The sequence below is a fragment of the Stegastes partitus genome, unplaced genomic scaffold (genome assembly GCF_000690725.1).
Source record: "Stegastes partitus isolate 25-593 unplaced genomic scaffold, Stegastes_partitus-1.0.2 Scaffold694, whole genome shotgun sequence".
NCBI lineage: Eukaryota > Metazoa > Chordata > Actinopteri > Pomacentridae > Stegastes > Stegastes partitus.
This window is the reverse complement of record NW_007578425.1, coordinates 38,997-58,742: the sequence shown is the minus strand read 5'-3', so window position 1 is coordinate 58,742 and position 19,746 is coordinate 38,997. Positions and strand designations below refer to the sequence as shown.

At 39.0% G+C, this 19,746-nt stretch overlaps 2 protein-coding genes across 2 annotated transcripts; one reads left to right on the top strand and one right to left on the bottom strand.

The window, feature by feature from the left end:
• Nucleotides 1-613: 613 nt before the first annotated feature.
• On the bottom strand, nt 614-7,374 carry parp16 (poly (ADP-ribose) polymerase family, member 16). Its single transcript, XM_008290756.1, has 7 exons — nt 7,324-7,374; nt 5,438-5,634; nt 4,365-4,502; nt 4,068-4,274; nt 3,713-3,884; nt 3,454-3,598; nt 614-1,333 (listed from the first exon to the last, which is right to left on the bottom strand). Exons 2-7 carry the CDS (start codon nt 5,624-5,626, stop codon nt 1,219-1,221), a joined length of 966 nt encoding a protein of 321 aa, XP_008288978.1. The 5' UTR covers nt 5,627-5,634; nt 7,324-7,374; the 3' UTR covers nt 614-1,218.
• Nucleotides 7,375-12,296: 4,922 nt separating this feature from the next.
• scamp5a (secretory carrier membrane protein 5a) lies at nt 12,297-17,780 on the top strand. Its single transcript, XM_008290754.1, has 6 exons — nt 12,297-12,376; nt 12,520-12,639; nt 13,671-13,827; nt 13,911-14,012; nt 16,244-16,361; nt 17,592-17,780. Exons 1-6 carry the CDS (start codon nt 12,370-12,372, stop codon nt 17,778-17,780), a joined length of 693 nt encoding a protein of 230 aa, XP_008288976.1. The 5' UTR covers nt 12,297-12,369.
• Nucleotides 17,781-19,746: the final 1,966 nt, after the last annotated feature.

Below are 19,746 nucleotides of genomic sequence, written 5' to 3'. Positions count from 1 at the left end.
CTATTAGGACGACAAGATCTGTCACCAAAGCGGGCCGCCTCTGTTATCAACCCCATATATCCGTCTGACTTTTTTTTACTGATAAAAACAGCGGATAACAGAGGACTGTCTGTGTGCCAGCTGTAATAAATGTGCCCCTGACAGAGGTAACCCACGTTAACGTTTGAATAGAACACAAAACCCGAGAACAATAGAAAAGAACAAGAGAATATTACGAAAGAGTGACCTCCCTCACATGCAGGGAGCTGTATTTGTAAAAGTGTCGTTTTATTAGCGTCAAAAACTTCAAACAAATTTCAAGAAGCTGTTGTCTTTAAGTGGATTCACATCTTCTTTCTTTACTGCTGTGGGGATATTAAAGTAAATCTTAAATAATTAAAAAAGAGCATGTTAGTGGCCTTTCTTCAGATCTATCATCATAAATCTGTCAGCATCGATAATTACGGGGCAACATCTAAAAACTTCAAGTTGAGGGTTCATTCCACAAACAGTCGACCACCTCCCGGTCGTCTCTGCTGCATTTCACAGCCCTTTTTCCTCCCTTATTTTTCCAGTTTGTCTGCACTACTGCTACAAAATAAAAGCAAAAAAAAAAGTGAAACAAGTGAAATCATGAGGTTTAAAAATGTCCTGATTTATTTATTTCCAAAAGACACTGAGCGATACAAAGTCACTCAATTAAAAAATAAGCATTTGAAGTGGAACTTTAGTCATTAGTGTCTGCTGAACAGATGAATCAGTGATATTAACGAGTCAGAACAGTCAGTGATAGAAATCCTCAGTACTTAAATTAAGGAAATAAAACAGATCCAGGAAGCATACGTCGTGCAACTATTTAAACAAGATGATTGTGATGTGCAGCTTTTTTTTTTTCTTTTCTCCCCCTGTGGTTAGTAAAACTGTGTCCTCTGAGCACTCAAACCACACAGTAGCAGAGATTAGCTACGAAACGTTTACTCAACCGAACGAATAACAGAGGAAGCATCGCAAAACATTCTTAAAATGCACATTTCAGCAAAACACAACAGGATCCTCGTAGCTGCTATTTGAAAAGATATGCTATCCTGGAACAACAGTAATTATACAAATAAAGAAAAGAAAGAGAGAAGAGAAAACAGTAGAAAGGTGCATAAAACTGTGTCTTTGCTCAGGCCTCCAGTCAATCACTGATCAGGAAGGCACTGCGGATAGCGAACATCCAGGCCGTCTGTCGCGCTGTCACCTGAATAGTCTGTTCCAAAAGGATACGAAGGTGGTGGAGTTCAAGGCACCGATGAATATGAGCAGGAGCAGGTAGAGACTCATCATGACGGCGAAATGTGTGCGGGAATGTCTGATGGAGGCAAACACACAAAAGAGACGTGTTTACATGCACAGAACAACAACTAAGCAGAATTCATTAAACACTCTTTTATGTAGTTATTTCAGTATCGAATATATATTGTAATTAAACATATAATTAGGATGACACTATATTGTTACATTTTTTTCTTTCTTTTCTACTTTTATTTAATTCCTTGGGAGCTTTTTGTATTCTTACCTAAGTCTGATGCATTTGTATTAAAGCTGCAAGACATTTTTTTTATCTTTGTGCCAACAGATATGGATAAGTACTGATAAGATAATATTAATGTGTTATTGCTACAGTTTTCTATTGTGTAATGCTTTTTTTTTTTGTTCATTATGTTTGTATGTTTTTCTTTAATTCAATGGTTCTTACAAGCTTCTATGAGGATTTAAAGTCCATATTATTGCTCTTAGTTATAATCGTAGTCTGCTGAAGTCTCTTTAAGTTCTTTCAATATACAAAAATCCTAAAGATATAGTTTATTTTTTTAAAAAAAGAGTATGGCTATGCATTACAAAATGACGCTGTAACATTAGAAACAATATTCACCTGTTAACCTGAAGAGCTAGAGTTACACCCTTACCTCACCTAGGTTGTATCTCCTCGGATGCTAATTGTCGTGCGAGGTATGCTGGTTTGCTTCATATGGAGTGAAGCCTATGGAGTGAACTTAATACTGAAAATTATTAAAATTATTTAGAGTATACATTTAGCATCCATACACCCACAAAGTCTATATGGACACTTGTGTAGGTAAATATATAAACAGGTTGTATGTGATGGTACTCTGTCTCTGCTGCGTTCCCACTATTTTTTTGAATGTTTTGTTTTATTTACAGAATGTTATGTCATCCTATTGGCTTCATATGGAGTGTGTATGTTTGGCTGTGAAAAAAAGAGAAAATTTAATAAAAAGAATTTTTTTTTTTTTTTTAAAACACTCCCACTGTTTCAATTTGAGCTAAATTGGATGATAAAATTTGTGTGCACAAATTCTATTAGCACAAGCCTGAAGCTTAATTAATGTATGTTCTTTACACACAAGTTAGCTGCACAACAAGAGCTACATTCAGACTGTCCACTTGTCCACTCACTGACTCACTAAATACCGTAAATTCCAGACTACTGAGTGCACCTGAATTTAAGCCGCACCCACTTACTCTAAAAAGAAAACAGGTTTTGTACATATATAGGCCGCACTTGTTCATAAGCCGCAGGTGTCCACGTTGTAACATGAGATATTAACACAGAAACCACTAAAGTCGTCTTCTTCAGTGTCTGAACTGAACAGCCTCAGAATTACTTCGTCACACATTTCCTCAGTCTCTCTTTCGTTGTCGTTCTCAATGTCACTTTCATCTCGAGACAAATTCCTAAAACTTGGAAAAATCCATAAATTAGCCACATCATTGTTTAAGCCGCAGTGTTAAAAGCGAGTGAAAAAAGTAGCAGCTTATGGTCTGGAATTTACAGTAATGCTTGCTACATATAAGACCCACTAAGGGAAAAGGGCTCTAAGATGTTGCTATCTTTCAGACACAACTTGGATGAATCACTGACACATAATCCTGCGCTTGATATTTGCAATTATCCGTCAAACAAACGGCTACACATCTGCACTGCATTTGAGGTTGTGGATACTAAAAAGTTACTATTTTAAGATAAGTGAACTTAATTTTAACCAACATATCTGTCCACAACAATGAATAATAAACTTCATTGGATAAACATGTGTAAATGTAACTTAATTATATATATTAAAGAAGTGCTAATAAACTAAAAGTTTAGACAGAGCAGCTACAGTCTTAAGAGAGACGACCAGTCACTGTGTGGTTGAGACATCTGAGGAGTATTATTTACACCAGGCACAGGAAAATGTCATTATCACTTCTTCTGAGAAAACAGAGACCATCCACAATGCTTAGTGGTCTGTGTCAGTGGATGTAGTGTTTATATATTTTGGTGATTCTGTAGTGCATTATAAAGTAGAATATTTATAGTTGAGAATTTAAAAAGTGCTACAAAAAATTGCTGCTTCACAATGTAGTGGGCTGAATCGTGGGCGAGAGAACAACACTGCTAAGATGTGTCAAAGTGATTCTTACCTGGACAGGTGCCTCCTCTGAGAGTAAACAAGCAGGTACTTGACTCTTAAAAGCTGATTGTTGGTGACTATAAAGTATTTCTGTGGTACATCCCCTCCCTCGCTGTTCTTTGCCCTCGAGCGCTGGCGGTCGATGATTTCAGAATCTGAAACGGAAAACGAGTGGGAGGCTTTAATAAGCAGCGATATAAGCATCAGTGTCACAGGATTCACAATCTGTGTGGCTCCATGTGTCCAGTGAGTCACAGGGTTAAACTCACCTTTTCTCTTCACCTGGCACTTCACATCTGGATGATCAATGATTTCACACAAGGCGACACAGCTGAGTTGTGGACCCAGGATGCTTTCTCGCCAGCCGTTGCTGTGAGGGCTGTAGAGAACAGCCATGCTGAGGTCGCTGGTGAGGTAGGTCCCCTCTCCAAACACTGAGTTCTGCACATGCAAAAAATGCAATCACATCGAGCGGATGTTAATTTTCAGACAAACCAAACGGATGGATTTGATTTCCACTCAGTCATCATCAAGTTAAAAGTCTTTCTTTAAAATTCTATTATATCAGGTCCACAATGAACAGCTTCTGTAATGTTCACAGTACTGAAAGTGACTGCTGATGACCTTGTTGAGGTGACAGTGCAGCCCGTTGTGAATGATTGAGTGAAAGTTCTCCAGGCGGCTCCCATGGAATGCATAGAAGACATCTCGTCCTTCTCTTGTCCTCTCAAACCTGGCGTTCATCTGATCGGAGTACTCCAGCTCAAAGAGGAAGTCCGGCACAGGCGCAGAGATTCCTTCATTTTCTGTCAGGTTACACAGCTTGGAATACTGGTGAAGATCAAAGAAACACACAGTAAGAAAAAAAAGCAGGCAATAAAAGAAACTGTGGTTTATGTATTTATATCTGTAGCAGCGCACCTCATCTTTTTGTAGTGTCTTTACAGCAAAGCTCTTTGAAGACAGAATCCAGTGTGTGAGAGCCAAATGATGATCTCCTTCTCTGGGTCGTAGCCTCACCAGCTCTCTCACACCAGGCAATGAGTTCACATCTGCCAGCTACAGAATAACACATTTTTAAAAATCTTATTCACACAATCGGAGTCAAACCTGGCAGGAGTGTTTCTCTGTTTGTCTTTTACTCTTTACACATTTTGGTATTAGATTATTTATTATGGTAACACCCAAAGATCCAACTCTGTACATGTATGTACACTGTCAATCAAAATGTTGTCACCACATTTAGTTCTTGGTTTTTAAATCAAATTTTCAGAATAAATATCTTGAAATTACAATATACTACACAACCAGACTCAGCCTTTCATTTCTCACAGTAATAACAGCCTGTGTTTGATGAGTCTGACAATGGCACCCCATCACGGCTGATGAGTCATTTAAAGTGAGCCACCAAAGACATAAAAAGACTCCTTGTATGACTTCTAATTCCTCACCCAAGGCGAGAGCAAATACGGAGATACATTAACAATGTCATTTGTTTGTCTGTCAGCAAGTCTACACAAAAACTAGTGGGCTAAATTTGATTAAATCTGATGGGGAGGTGGTGTGTGGCCAAATGAAGACCACATAAAATTTTGGTGCTATTTATTGTGAATACATTTGTTTGTTTTATGTTGTTTTTTTTTTTTTGTAACATTTCCCACCAAAATTCATTGATTATACTTCAGAAATGTTTATCTGGCTCCTTGACCTACCTCTTCAGCAATCTGCATGTTAATGTTTTAAATGTGTGTAGTCTATGCTGTCTCAGAGTGCTGTTCTTCTGTTTTCTTAACTTGCATAAAGCAACCTTTAACAGTGCTTTACTGCCACCAAGTGTATGTGAACACTGCCAACTCCAAACTCACAGTGTGCATGTGTACTCTTTCTAAACAAAATTGAAAAGCCACATTTTCCTTAACATATTATGTCTACAGTGTTTGATATGTAAGCCTAACAGCTACAGTATAGGGTCTGACTTTCACTATGACTCTTACCAACTCCTCAAAGTCCTTATTATCACCACTTATGTATCGAGGCGGGAAGGGTCTGAGCAAAGAGTCCCTCTTGTAGTTCTGTGCAGCAGCAACAAACAGGCTGCAGCGGAGGTCTGCTGCCACTGGGTCTCTGTGCAGACAGGAGCACACCAGCTCTCTGACGGCTTCAGGTGGCAGCGGTGGCTGCATTCCCAGCACTGCAAACAGAAGCGATAAGATAACACACCAGTGAGCTCAGCCACAAATTAAGCTATGTCTTAGCACTTCAATAAACTGCTCATGTAAACAAATATGAGAGGCTGAACACTGCAGCACTAATGTGTGAAGCTTGGCCTCGTCTAGCTCCACCTCGAGTTCCCGCTGCACCCCAGTTCGCACTATTAGGTAACCTTGTTCAAACTTTCTTATATTAATTATTCAGATTTGATTAAGATTTTTTCCCCAATATCCTATATCTTAATATAAGAGGGGGGGAGTGGAGGAACAGATGCACCCATACCAATCTCTCACATTGCCTACTTGTAAATGCAGTCATGCTGATTGTCACAGAAATGATGCTGAACATTCTGGTGGCATTATAAAAAATATAAAACAAAAGTAAAGTAATATTAGTTATGCCAGCATCTTAAGTTCCATACAAGACCGACTGTAATCTTGACCTTTTGCACATCAACAATAAACTGAGAGCTGGACTGGGTCAGCTCCACCCATGTGCCTCTGCAGTGAACACCACTTGGAAACTTGTATGTAAGTGCTTACAGGAATGCATGGCTGCATGCATTTCTGTTTTATTTCTATCAACCTGTATTCTACAGATTTTATCTTGGTTTATTTCTTTATTACCAACATCTCCAGATTACTTGTTTTGTCTAATTCTAAACCCAAAATCCAAGCATAATCAGTTTTTCATGTGTGATAACAACAAGCTTCAAATCTTTGTATTGGAGAAACTACAAGCAGCAAACATTCGACTTTTTTTGGTGTCACAATTGTTGCCGACTAGTTTTCTGTCAGCCAACGAATCAGTTAATCAACTTGTTGCTGCAGCTATTAGCTCTACATAAGTGGGTAAAGAAATTGTTATGTTGGGTCAAATTATTTTTTATTAATGATAAATATACTGATTTTGTCAGTGTACAGGTCAGCTGCTTGGTCTATAAAACATAAAAACAGTGAGGAATGCCCCTCAGTATTTCACAAAGATCAAACATGGTCAGATTGCTAGTTTTGTCCAACCCATACTTTAAATCATTTCAATATCCATGTTTACTATAATTTAATCAAAGTAAAAGCATCATATCCTCACATGTAGGAAGCCAGAGTCATTAAACGTGACTTCTTGATGCATGTTTTGGCAGTGTGTGCTCCTCCCCCTGCTCTTCTTCTGAGTGGAATAGTTCTTTTTATACAAACCCTTACATTTTACTCAGTCGTTTTGCAAACCAGTCCACTGGCTAAGTTTAGCTCATTTACTAAATTAGCAGTTACATACTTTAGCTAGTGCGAAGTTAGAGCCTGTGTTACTTTAACAGTTAACGTTTACAGTAGCTTTTTGGCTTAACGTCAGGACAAAAACTGACACTTCAAAACAAGAGTTGAGCTCAGATTTTTGTTGTGCCTCACTGTTTAGTTTCTGTGTTTGGTTGGTTAGTAACGCTGTGCCTCTTAACTAGCACAGCAGGTTGTGAGGAAGCTAATGGTAACAATGCTAACATTAGCTGAGCCACTACAAGTGAACATATCTGTCGCTCTGCAACGTTACTAACGACAAATACAACACTGTCGGACTACTGTAGCTTCCTGTTTGTGCTAAGAATACATCACTGAGGCGCCCAGGTCTATTTTACCTGACAGTCACTATTTTTTACATAATTAATTGCTCTTACCTTCAGTCTTCCTCAACTCATAACACTGCAGGAAGAGCTAACGTTAGCTTCAGGCACTGCTGCGTTCAAATGCAGTAAAAATATTCACATTTACGTTAACACAAACGTGGCAGGCGAATTAGCAAATAAAAACAAGTGGAAGCCGTGTCAGCAGTTTAACATAAACGTAGAGCATATCGGCAAAAATACACAGCACAGCAATATACGTTTGGTTGGCTATTTTGAAATCATAACTCTAGCATGGGCTCTGAAGCAGCATGAATGGAACATTTACGAGGACACGGGAAGGCAGCATTCATAACAGTGCTGCACTGATATCCAGACAGTCATCTAATGTGTCAGAGTGGAAATTAAATATCACTCATTTTCCTGGGCCAGCTGCTGCTCAGAGACAGAGAGACGCTTTCTCAGGTCGAGAGGCTTTATAGGCTTATCACAAGGACCTTGCAGTCTTATAAATTTGAGGCAAAATCTGTATAGACCATAGGTATTGTCACCATACATACAGCATGTGAGGGAACACTAATAATTTTTTCCACTAGAACTTCCCCTTTTTGCTCTACACTTTTGACTACACCTATAAGCAATCCTTCTACTATGACTACAGTCAAGTCTAAAGTACATTTGTGCTTTGATCTTGTAGGAACTATTGTATTGTGTTCAACTAATGATCACAGGGCAGAGCTGACACTGAACTATACTGATGTGGACACAAGGTTTCTTTTGGTTTTATTAAGCCATTTATATTCAGCAGCAAAATCCGACATTTTTCAGCTCATATGATGCATAAGCCCAAAGCATATGTTAACACTAACTCCTACTGACATAAAGGCTTTTGTCAGGAAATGGTCTCGATAAGCCAACCCTATTGTTACCTGTTATATAAATGCACAGACAAACCAGTGTAAAACCTTACTGACATTGGAAGTAATTCAAGAATCAGATGATCAATGTCTAATCATGGGTAAGAAAAAGCTTGCCCAAGTTTTCATTTCCAGCAGGACAAACTACTGTAACTGTCTCTTCTCATGTTTCTCTGTAGACTGTACGCATCCTCAGACTCCTCCCAGGAAACTCAGCTCTTCAGCTGCAGTCCTGATAAAAACATGATTTAAAAAAAAAAGTAGAACAGAGCACAGTGAAAAATACTTCTGCTTGTCTCTATCTCACTACTGTGTATGGTCTGGTCTGACTGACTTTCACCATATGAATCCACTCAGCCTCTCAGATCATGTGGTAGTGATCTAAACCATTCACAGTTTTGAAGTAAATATGAAGCATAAGCATTAGCCTTCAGTTCTCCTCAGTAAACTTCCTCATAATGCAACTATTATTAAGAGTTCATATATTGTAACTGACTTCCAAAACGTTTATTAAAATTAATCTCAGTTTCGAATAAAAACATTTTATTACAACCTGGTATAACACTGATGTATAAAGTGTCTGTAAATATACTTTTTTAACCATTTCTAAAGCCAAAAGTTACAGAACAATAAAGTATTAGAAAATGGTACTAAAAATGTTTATGTTTGACCGAACCGAGCATTAATCGATATCTACGCCTATAAGCAAACAAATAACAGAATTTTAAAAAGCAAAATGTAGCTATTGCTTGGGTCTTAGATTATCTCTAATCCTCCCGTAGACAATTTAGTCCAGTCTTCAGATATTGCAAATATGTATTTTTCTATCTTCACATTCAATTTAACTTGTTAAACAACAGTAGGGTTGTTTTCCAGGAGGCTCAGAAAAGACTATTCTTCTTGAGGAAGTGTAGCTCTTTTGATATTAGCGAGAAGCTTCTTTCCCTCTTTCTATCATTGAACCTTAGCTGGTGTCCTCTTTTCTGCTGTGCTGTGCTGAAGTGGGCAGCATCACTGCTGATGATAAAAAACAGGATCAATAAGGTGGTTAGAAAGGCTGCCTCAGTTACTGGACTTAGCCCAGACTCACTGGAGGCCACTGTAAAAAAGAGACCTAGGGCAAAATTAAAAATGGTTTTGTATTTTGAAGGTCATCCATTAGAAAGTGTTTTTAGGGGACTTTAGAACCCTATTTAGTGAGCAGTTGCGAAGCCTTAGTGGAATGACTCAGAAGGTCAAATCGAGTCATTATTACTTTTATTGAACATTTCAACAGCCATTGAAGCAAAGTGCTTTCCAGCAGAGAAATAAGATTGCTGTTTTGAATTTACCCAACAAGTCTAAATATTAAAGTTAAGGCCTTACAGTGTGTTTTATGAAGTAATTTGAATGTTGCCCTTAAAACCCTACAAAAATATATTAAACTAAATGTACCTGACTTGCAAGATTAAGACCCAGCAGTGTTATTAATTAGGAAAATTTACCAGATTAATTGAAAAATGAAATCCTACAGAATTTTTCATGGAAAACCCACCAATTTGAAAGACTTCCTATGAGCAAGCATATTTGTGAAGAGGAAGAGCTTCTGTTCTTTTTATTTATTTATTTATTTTTAACAAACCCTTTGAGATGCTTTGCACCTTTCAGCTGTTAGTCATGTATTAAATCACTTTTTATGTAATGTCTGTGATGTTTGTTGTTTGTAAGAGTTGAATTGGTGGAAAATTAGTTGTCCCACTTATACAACTGTCTAATCTACTCTAAACATTATCCACCTTGAAATCACTTGATATATTTTGTACCTATTTAGTTGATTTATCTTTTTGTTTATAATTTAACTTTCTTACTGTATTTTCAGTATAATGATTTTGTTTTTTTTTAGCAGCAGTAGAGGGGATGGTGCAAAAATGTATGGACATCAATAGACAAAATAAATAAATAAACAGGATAAATATGTAAGTACTGTTGATAGTGTACAGATTTTTCCATATACAAATTCAGATATTGCACAGATTCCTTTGAATATAAGAAAACATTCATACTGCACAGATTCTTCAGTGAGTAGAGAATAATGGTGTTCTGTGTGTGTGTGTGTGTGTGTGTGTGTGTGTTGTACCGTCTTTTAAATATGCAAATATTCATAAAGCACAGATTTGATGCTGCACCAAAGTGAAACATGCTGTTTTCTACGTGTGGTCAACTGAGAACAGTGCTGGTAAAATGTATATTTGATGGCTGTCTTTGTGTATCAAATATACTAATAAACTTGTCATACATTTGTTTTTGGTGGGATCTGTATCTGTGACACACTCGTGCAAACAAGCAGCCAATCAGCTCAGCTAATGTTTCCTTTCCTTTTTTTTAATAACAGAACTTTATTTAACAATGAACATACACACAAAGAATTTTACAAATAACATAAGTAAACAATTTAACAGACATGTGCTCATAATGATAAAACTATTTTGACAATTTCAAATTCTATGATAATTATTGTTATAAATATTATTAATAAACAATATATTTACAACAAAACAAAACACAAAGGGGGGGGGCGGTGTCATTGTTCTTTTTGGAACAGTTCTTTAAATATTTTAACAGATTTAATGTTTTTTTTATTTTCACGTTATTTAATGTTTTGATATTTTCTTCAAAGTCAATAGATAATTGAACAAAAAATGGTTTTACATTTGCCAATCTACATTTGTGAATTAGAGATTTGCCAATTAGAATTATTGAATTAATTGTGAATTCTATTTCTTTATTTTTGTGATCAAAGTAGTAGTAGTTTTACACAATATGTAAATCTTAATCTGATTCCAGTTGAGCCTGCGTTCCCTCTTGTTTTCAGCACTGTGGACAGCATCACTGAGGGGGCGGGGCTTGCTCAAATTTTCCTGCTTTCTGATTGGTCTGTTCAAGCCGGCAACAACCCTCGTGTTTTCGTCGGCCCTCGGTTCTGTTCGGGCGGGTTCAACCCGAGCGGAGGGAGGAGGAGGAGGGGGGGGATATGTGCGTAAAGAAAAGACCTTACGTCACGTGACCGCCTCTTACTCCCAAGCCCATCATTTGCGGAATAATACCGCCACATATCTGTGTGAACAGCGCCGGACCAGGCCGTTTCCACCCGCGTGTTTCAGTGCAGATTAAATCATAGGATGCAATTTCAACGACCGGAGGAATTCTAGCAACACTGTCGGACTAAACGGGAGGTAAGGCGGGTTTTAATCACTGCTTTTTCATTCATTACACTCCAGCCGGGGGGGAAGGAGGAGGAGGAGGAGGGAAATTAACGCACAAAAATTAATCTGGCTTCTGTAAAACCTCGATGTCTGTAGCAGGGGGGGTTTGTTTATTGTGAGGAGTTTGGTGCTCGACCTGCTCGGTGTCCGGACGAAGGGAGAAGCGCCGATGCACCGTGTCGCACAGGCTGAAGGACGCCTCTCCATCGCCTGTGATCACGATGCACTGTGTCCTTCTGCAGCATCACTGCCATCCGCTGAAAGAAATACACATTTAAGACCGTCTGAGAATCAAAAAGCGTCCAATCAAACGCGATCAGGCAGTTTTTTTCGTGCGTGAGATTGCTTTGTTAATGCCAGAAAGATGTCCTTCATACATCCACCATGATATGCACAGCAAATGTGGCTAGCAAACACAGCCAGATCCAGTGGAAGGCGGTTGATTGTAGCCTTCTGGCACTGATAAGGAGTTAGACAAACAGCTGTACTAAATAGAAGTCAATCTGAGGAGTGTATAGGCCTGTAACACGCCTGTTTAGCGCCCTTAGGATGAAGCTACATTTCACGGATGGCGACAAGGCCACACTGTTTCCCACATTAGCGCGCCTCGCACAGCTGTGATATGTGCTCAAGAAAACATCATCAGTGTCTGTTCATTAAAAACAATGATGTTCTATGAGGGCTGGATGTACTGGAAAGGGCCTGGGTGCCACCTTTAAATCACATCAGGATGGAAGGTCTTTTTTATTAAAGTGTGTGCTGCTCTTCAGGAAGGCCTATGGAGGGTTGTGGCCTGTTGCTTACAAGGAGTGTTTGTGTTGAGAGTGATGTTGCTTTTAATAAGACAGATATGTTCTTCGCAGTTCGGTTTTCAAGGCAGCTGAGATTGAAGTCTGTGTGCCCGTTTGCAAGAGGTGGAGAAAAAGCCCTGAGCGGTAATCATGGCAGGTGAGCTCTACTTTCCTTCTCATCCAACTAATGCAAAGTCAGCTCATGTACACAAGTTCGTTCTAATCCCACCTGCAGCTGCCTTGATTGGATTTCTTCGTAAATTTGGCGTGTGGCATTGAATTGTGTCTTTTGCATCCTAGAAAACAACTTCCCTCCCCTGCCTCGATTCATCCCCCTCAAGCCATGTTTTTACCAAGACTTCAACGAGATCCCAGACCAACGGCGCACCATGTGCAAGAGGCTCTACTACCTCTGGATCTGTGAGTGTTTAAGTGTAGTAAATGCTACATGCTCTCCATCGTTGTCATCTATTTGCTAGCATTATGCGATAAGCTGGTAACCTCTAAACTCCTCCTTATGTCGTGTCGCTTTGTTTTACCCAAAATATTATGAGACTCAAACACCACAGGCGCTCCAGGACAGCTGGGTGACCAGCCTGACCGGTCTGATTACATGGCACAGAGCTGAATGAATGCCTTCCTACCCTATTTTCTTCTCTTTCCATGTTTTAAATAACTTTAGGTGACACATTTTGCTATTTGCTTTGACTAACAAAATGATCAGATTGATGCTGATCAAGCTGATTGGCACAATTACTGGCAATTATTTTGATTATCAGTTCACTTGTTCAGATATTTTTCAGGCTAGTTCCCAAATATTCTCTGTTTTCTATCTCTTGAGGTGATTTTCTGTTTCATGTCACTCAAAATTAGACAGTTAAACAAAACATTTGAAAACAACTTAGACCCTAAGAAACAGTCTTTTAACTTTTATCACAATTACACACTATTTTGTTACACTACATAGCCCATGTAATAGACAAAAGGACAATCAATTATGTGTCAAAAATTTATCAGCAGATTAATCAGTTAAGTAGAAATAATCACCAGCTTCACTCAAAGTTGTTAAAGTAGTTAATAGTAATGTGTCAAACTGTTCCTTTAACATGAGCATCATGGTATGTTTTTCATTATCACATAGGTTCTGCCATTTGAACACAAGAATGTAAGTGTGGTGAAGAAGTAGTTTAGTGTACACACAATGTTTAGAGCTTGTAGAGTAGAAACTGCGTGCAGTGTGTGCCAAATAAATTGTAGCTCCAGTCTACTTCATGTAATATTACTGTAGCTATAATGTAGAAATGAAAACATTGTCTAGAGTAGGTGCTGAGATTCATAGTGATTAAATCCTGCTGCACTATGAGTAATGCAGCCTGTGAGATATTCGCCACAGAGGTTTTCGTCCTCAGTCTTTCATCCCGTGGTCATCCTTTGCTCCTTCTCTGTGACAGTGAATAGTGCCACGCTAGCTGTTAATCTGATTGGCTGCCTGGCGTGGATGTGTGGAGGCGGCGGCGCGACCAACTTTGGCATGGCCATCCTGTGGCTCATCCTCTTTACTCCTTGTTCCTACGTGTGCTGGTTCAGGCCCATCTACAAGGCCTTCAAGTAAGCATGTTCCCCTCCCGAGCAAACACGTTTCTCTCTGCTGAATCAGATGGTTTCTGACGTTGATTCTTCTCTCCGTGCAGGACTGACAGCTCTTTCAACTTCATGGCTTTCTTCTTCGTCTTCATGGCCCAGGTGGTAATCAGTATTATCCAGACTGTTGGTATTCCAGGCTGGGGAGTGTGGTAAGAGCTTACAGTTGCTTATTAAATGTAATATATGCAGTGTATTTAATATGTTTATTAATGGGTGACAAATGGAAAGAGAAAAACAACCTAACATGTCTCAGTAAGGTTGGCTCAAAGCCTTTTGGCTAAGATTCTCAAAGGTTTCACTGGAGCACTGAACAGCCTTCTTCAAAAACATAATCTTCTCTCATTTGGTGTTCTAATGATGGTGAAGAGCTCAATCTAACATCCTCCATATGTGTTTAAATGGACTGCGATCTGGTGACTGTGAAGCCTACAATTCACACATGCAAGCAGTTCCATTTGGTGTTTTTTTTCCCACTAATTTATTCAATTTTTCAACTTTTTCACCCACATGAATATATTTTCACCTCAGTGTACTGTAATATACTCTATATCAGTTCAATTCAGTCTTATTTATATAGAAGTAATTCACATGAATCTCACACATAGAAAGGTCAAGACCTCACAGTATTATACTGTAGAGAGTAACCCAGCGACGCCCTCTGAACAAGCACTTTGGCAGCAGAAAAAACTCCCCTTTAGCCTGAAGGCAGCAGAACCGGGCTCAGGGAGGGAAGCCATCTGCCTCGACAGGTTGGGATGAGGGGAAAGCGAAGTGAGAGAGACGAGCCGTGAGAAACAGACAAACAAACAAGCACTATAAATGATAAACAGGCAGGTTGGTGAGCTTAGCAACCACAGATCAGAAATATGCAGTACCGCAGCCAAGGATATCTGCAGAACGGTGCAGGGAAGAAGAAAACAGAGAGGAAAAGGCTCAAAACTATGATGTATATAAAAGCACAAAGTTAATGACTTTCTGCTGGTGGCATATAAATGTATAGAGGGAGAAAGCAGAAGTCGAGACCTTTAGCAGCATAACTAAGAAATGGTTCAGGGTCAGCTAAGCAGCCCTAATTATATTTTTTATCAAAAAGGAAAGTTTGAAGCCTAATCTTAAAAGCAGAGAGGGTGTCTGCCTGCCAAACCCAAACTAGAAGCTGGTTTCACAGCAGGGTAACCTGATAGGAAGGCTCTGCCTCTCATACTGCTTTTGGGAACTCCAGGAGGAACCACACGTAAATCTGTGCTCTGAGAATGAAGTGCTGTGTTTTGATAATGTGGTACTACGAGGTCTTTAAGATAAGGTGGAGCTTGGTCATTAAGAGCTTTGCATGGAGGGAGAAGGATTTACTATTCTATTCAGAATTTTACAGGGAGACAAAGAAAAGAAGCTAATATGGGAGAAATATGATCTTTATTGCTAATTCCCGTCAGCACTCTCACTGCAGCAGCCTTTATATAATTTATATATACTGGAGAGAAATAATAAATGTACAAGCCAGGTGTCCAGAATAAGTGTTGGTATTCAGAAATCACTGTAGTCACTATATATTTCATTTATAAAGCAATATTGAGCAAACTTCCAGCCTACCTTTGTAACCTTCTCTGTGTCAGCTCTGTTAATTACCAGCTACGCTCCTTCAAGTGGTTACTTTTCAACGTACCCGGGGTTTGAACTGATTTGGGGAAACCTGCGTTTTCCGACTATGCCCCATGGGCGTGGAATAATCTGCAGAAAGATCTTAGATCAGAGACACTCATCAATTAATACATTTAAGGGCATCATAAAGAATGTCATGACGGAGACGTGATTGTTTTTCTTGAGAGCTCCACTATGTTTTAATAGTTGTTCTTGTTGTTTTGTTTGTATTTGTTGCATCTTAACATGTTGTGATTGGCTGCTACGTTGGCCAGGTATCTCTTGTAAAAGAGATTTTGAATCTCAATGGGACTTCCTGGTTAAAGGTTAAGTAAAGATAAAAGATAAAACAATGTGATAGAAGTCATAGTTTTGCTTCTCTCGCTGGCAGCTTGGTTCACTCTTACTGCTCTTATCAAAAGCAATCAGCAGATACAGAGACAGTCGCATCGAGCAAATGTAGGCCAAAAATAAAAATAAACAGCCTAAAGTTGAGTTAGTTTTAGACTTATGTAAACACTTACCTAAACAAGCAAATAACTGCTTATAGATTTGCGATATGAGCTTCATGGTGTGAAGATGTGTCAGTGTTTTCTACTCCCAAGTTTCCAAAACAGTCTGTTTCAAGTTTAAACCATACCATGAAAACAATGCCAGGAATAAACTGCTTTTCTAACTTTATTGTAATATGTGAATGTGAATGGTCTTAAGTGTGTGATGACTCTTTTGTTGTTCCCATCAGTGGCTGGCTGGCTACCATCACCTTCTTCAGCACCAACATTGGCTCAGCTGTGGTCATGCTGATTCCCACCGTCATGTTCACTGCGGTGGCTGTGCTCTCCTTCATCGCCCTCACAAAGGTGACCCAGAAATTTCTACCTCTGTTGATGTTTCAGCGTCTTCTATTTTGGCGTGTTTTGGTGTATGTCATTTTACTGTGGTCTAGATACGGTGGTCTAAAACATTTGATCACTTAACAAGTCTACAGCATGGTGGTAAGCTGTGTTACAGTCTTAGACTATATATAAATATACATGTAGCAAACGGAGCTGAATTAGGAATTAGAGCTAAATAGTACAATAAAGTGTGATTTGTATTTACTTTATTAATTCGAGAAGTCATGTCATATATGACACATTTATATTAGAGTCACGACTGCAGATATCCTGCTGTATCCTGCAGCACCGAGGCTTAATAGAGTTCAGGATTCAGAACTGATTAAACTGCAGTTGATAATCTGGAAGTCTGTGTTTGACGGTTTGAAGTGAAGAAAGGTACAAAGATCCTGATAGATGACGTCTCCATGTTGGGGATGATTTATGATTTAAGTAAATAATGAAGTTACTGCATTATGTCGCATGTTGAACGGTGTGCAAGTCTTGCTGCAGGTATTTGATAAAAGATAAAAGGTGGAAAAACTTCTACAAACAACTGGAAGCAACAAAGTGAACTACAGCTCCTGATAACCTGGATTTCATTTATAATCGGTTGGTGTCGTTAATCTGACCTGACTTACCTTCATAGCAGAAGCTACAGTTGTGTTGTGGAAAATTGTAGTTGGTTGTAGCAGTAACATTTTAAAGCAATGAGGCAAAACTCAGCAAACATGAGAGGTGCTTAGTCATTTTAGAGAGGTCTGTGTTACCATGGAAATGCTTTCCATGTCTACCCTCCACCCCATATGATATATGCACGTAGCATTACGTTTGCAGTCACTGAGTTAATCTGAAGTGCTCATATTATGGCGAACAACATCAGTCACCTGGCTGGTTAGCTGCCTGCGTGGTAGGTGAAGTGATGGGACAGACTGTTAGTTGTGGCCACTCACACAGATCTTGCAAAAATCAAATTACAGCCACGACATTGTCAGTGGTGCAGAAGAATCATGCCACCTGGAGGACACAGATGTAGTCGGTGCTGTTACTGTGGAGTATTAACTACTTAAATTTCTTGTTTCTGGTAATTATAACGTTGACTAAATAAATATACAAGTCATGTACGTGTTATTTAGAGCTGCACAGTTGTCAATATGTACCATGAAGCACAGTCATAAAAGGCCTTTTGATTGCCAACTCGTATGTTTGTTGCAGGTTCATAACTTCTACCGCGGCAGTGGGGGCAGCCTGGGTAAAGCCCAGGAGGAGTGGGCCACAGGGGCCTGGAAGAACCCCCACGTCCAGCAGGCGGCCCAGCAGGCGGCCATGGGGGCTGCACAGGGAGCCATGCAGCAGAACCAGTACTCAGCAGCTCCCACCTACAACTACGACGACCCGATGTAGGACAGACGAGGGGGCCGGGCTGCCGAGTGGGAGAGCTAAAAAGGGATCAATTAAGAACACAATTCAGAATTAGGTGCCCTCCATTATAACACTGTACAAGCTGAATTCAAACAGAACAATGTAGAGAAAAGTCTTGTTTTGGGTGGAAATGTTATTGAATTTTGACACATGGAGTTTCATAATTTTAGTCAGTTCACATTTAAATCAACAGACAGTTATTTAAAAAGACAAAAAACTGTTCTTGCTGTTGTTTTATGCTGCTCAATTTTAGCTGGTCAATGTGTATGTTGCTTTCCAACGGAGACACATAATATAGCTAAAAGCAATCCCCTGAGCTTCATCAGTTTATTCAGGTAGGTTTGCACAGAGCGACTTCTCTGCCTCTGCCTGTGTCACACTTTTCATTTTTGACTTTCAATGTGTTCTTTGAGGTACTGTAACAGCTATATTGTTCATCGTGTTTACTTATTTCCTTTAGCCTTGAAGGTCACCAAATGCTAAAACCTTTGTTCAGTTGATGTACTGTAGTAGCTTTTTAGCTAACAAGTGTTACATAAATAATGTGAAGAACGATTTCCATTTAAATTAATAGTTTGATATTTGGGGGAAATGCCCTCACTTGCTTTCTTCTACCAGAGTTCACTGAGAAGATATTGCCATTCTCATGTTTGTACAATAAATGTAGTACTTACGCTAGCCGACAGTTAGCTTAGCTTAGCATTTAGACTAGAAACGAGGTGAAACAGCTAGCATGGCTCTGTCCAAAGATATCAAAACTTCTGTTTCTTCCTAATCATATGTTATATTGCACTTCAGAGGTTCTTGGAGAAAGACTTTGTTATGTTTGGACAGAACCACACCAGATGTTTTTCCTTTGTCTCTATGCTAAGCTATGCTAGCTAGCTGCTGTTGTTAGCTTTGTATTTACCATACAGACATGACAATGGTGTCATTAACTCTCAGCAAGAAATCAAATGTCACTTTGTCAACTATTTCTTAAAGTTTTGCTATTTATTTGTTATATTTCCAATGTTGGTCAAGAAATTAATTGTGTTGTTGTTTTTTTAAAACCATAAAGTTGAACTTGACCAAAGTCTCAACTAACGAATTTGAGTTTTTAAAACACAAAGCTAGTTTTAGTTTTGGTGACCTGTTCTTTCTTCTTCTGTTCTCTGATGATGATTCAGTTTAAGTCAACATCTTTACATTCTCAGGAAAGGTGCGATAGCTGTTTTTAAATGCTACCTGTAAAAGCCCGTAGAGTGTCAACACGTTGGGCTTTTGTCTCCCTTAAAACCATTCAGAAAGTTTGGTTTTGTCATTACTTACTGGTTATGTGTTGAGCAGGCTGATTTCAGTTCAATGAGTTTTTATTACATGCTAAAGTGAAGCACACAAAGTATTCAAGGATTGCAGTTTATTGGATAAACATTCCAAATCAATATTGTACAGGTTAAAAGTCAAAGAAAACCAAAACACCTGGAGGTCGGACATACAGTAAATAATAGTAATAATCGTTGTAGGTGGTCATAGCATCGTATGGAGTGATGGATGTTTTCTCCCTTTGGCAAATTCTCCCACTTAACCCCCTATATGTAAATGCTTCAATGACTTCTTGTTTCTGAAGTTCTGGATTTCAGGCCTTAGTGTGTCATTTTGTGGCCGTTGGTGTTATTCCATGAGTCGGTGTAATATGATGTTTATATCGAAGAAAATAGAATATTAAATTCAAGCCAATTATTTCTGTATGGAGTGAAATTTCACGAGAGGCTATGTGGGTGTGTAGCCCCGGGGAGGCTGTTCAGTCAGTCCTGTTGATTTCAGTGAAAAGGTTTCTGCCTCGTGTCACTTCCGAGTCTTCTTCGAAAACTTCTTCAACATTCAGTAGATGGTAATTTACCGTAATACAGTATTAGACTTGAAACAGATGTGAAGATACGTATCTGAATGCTCGTTATTTCAAAAA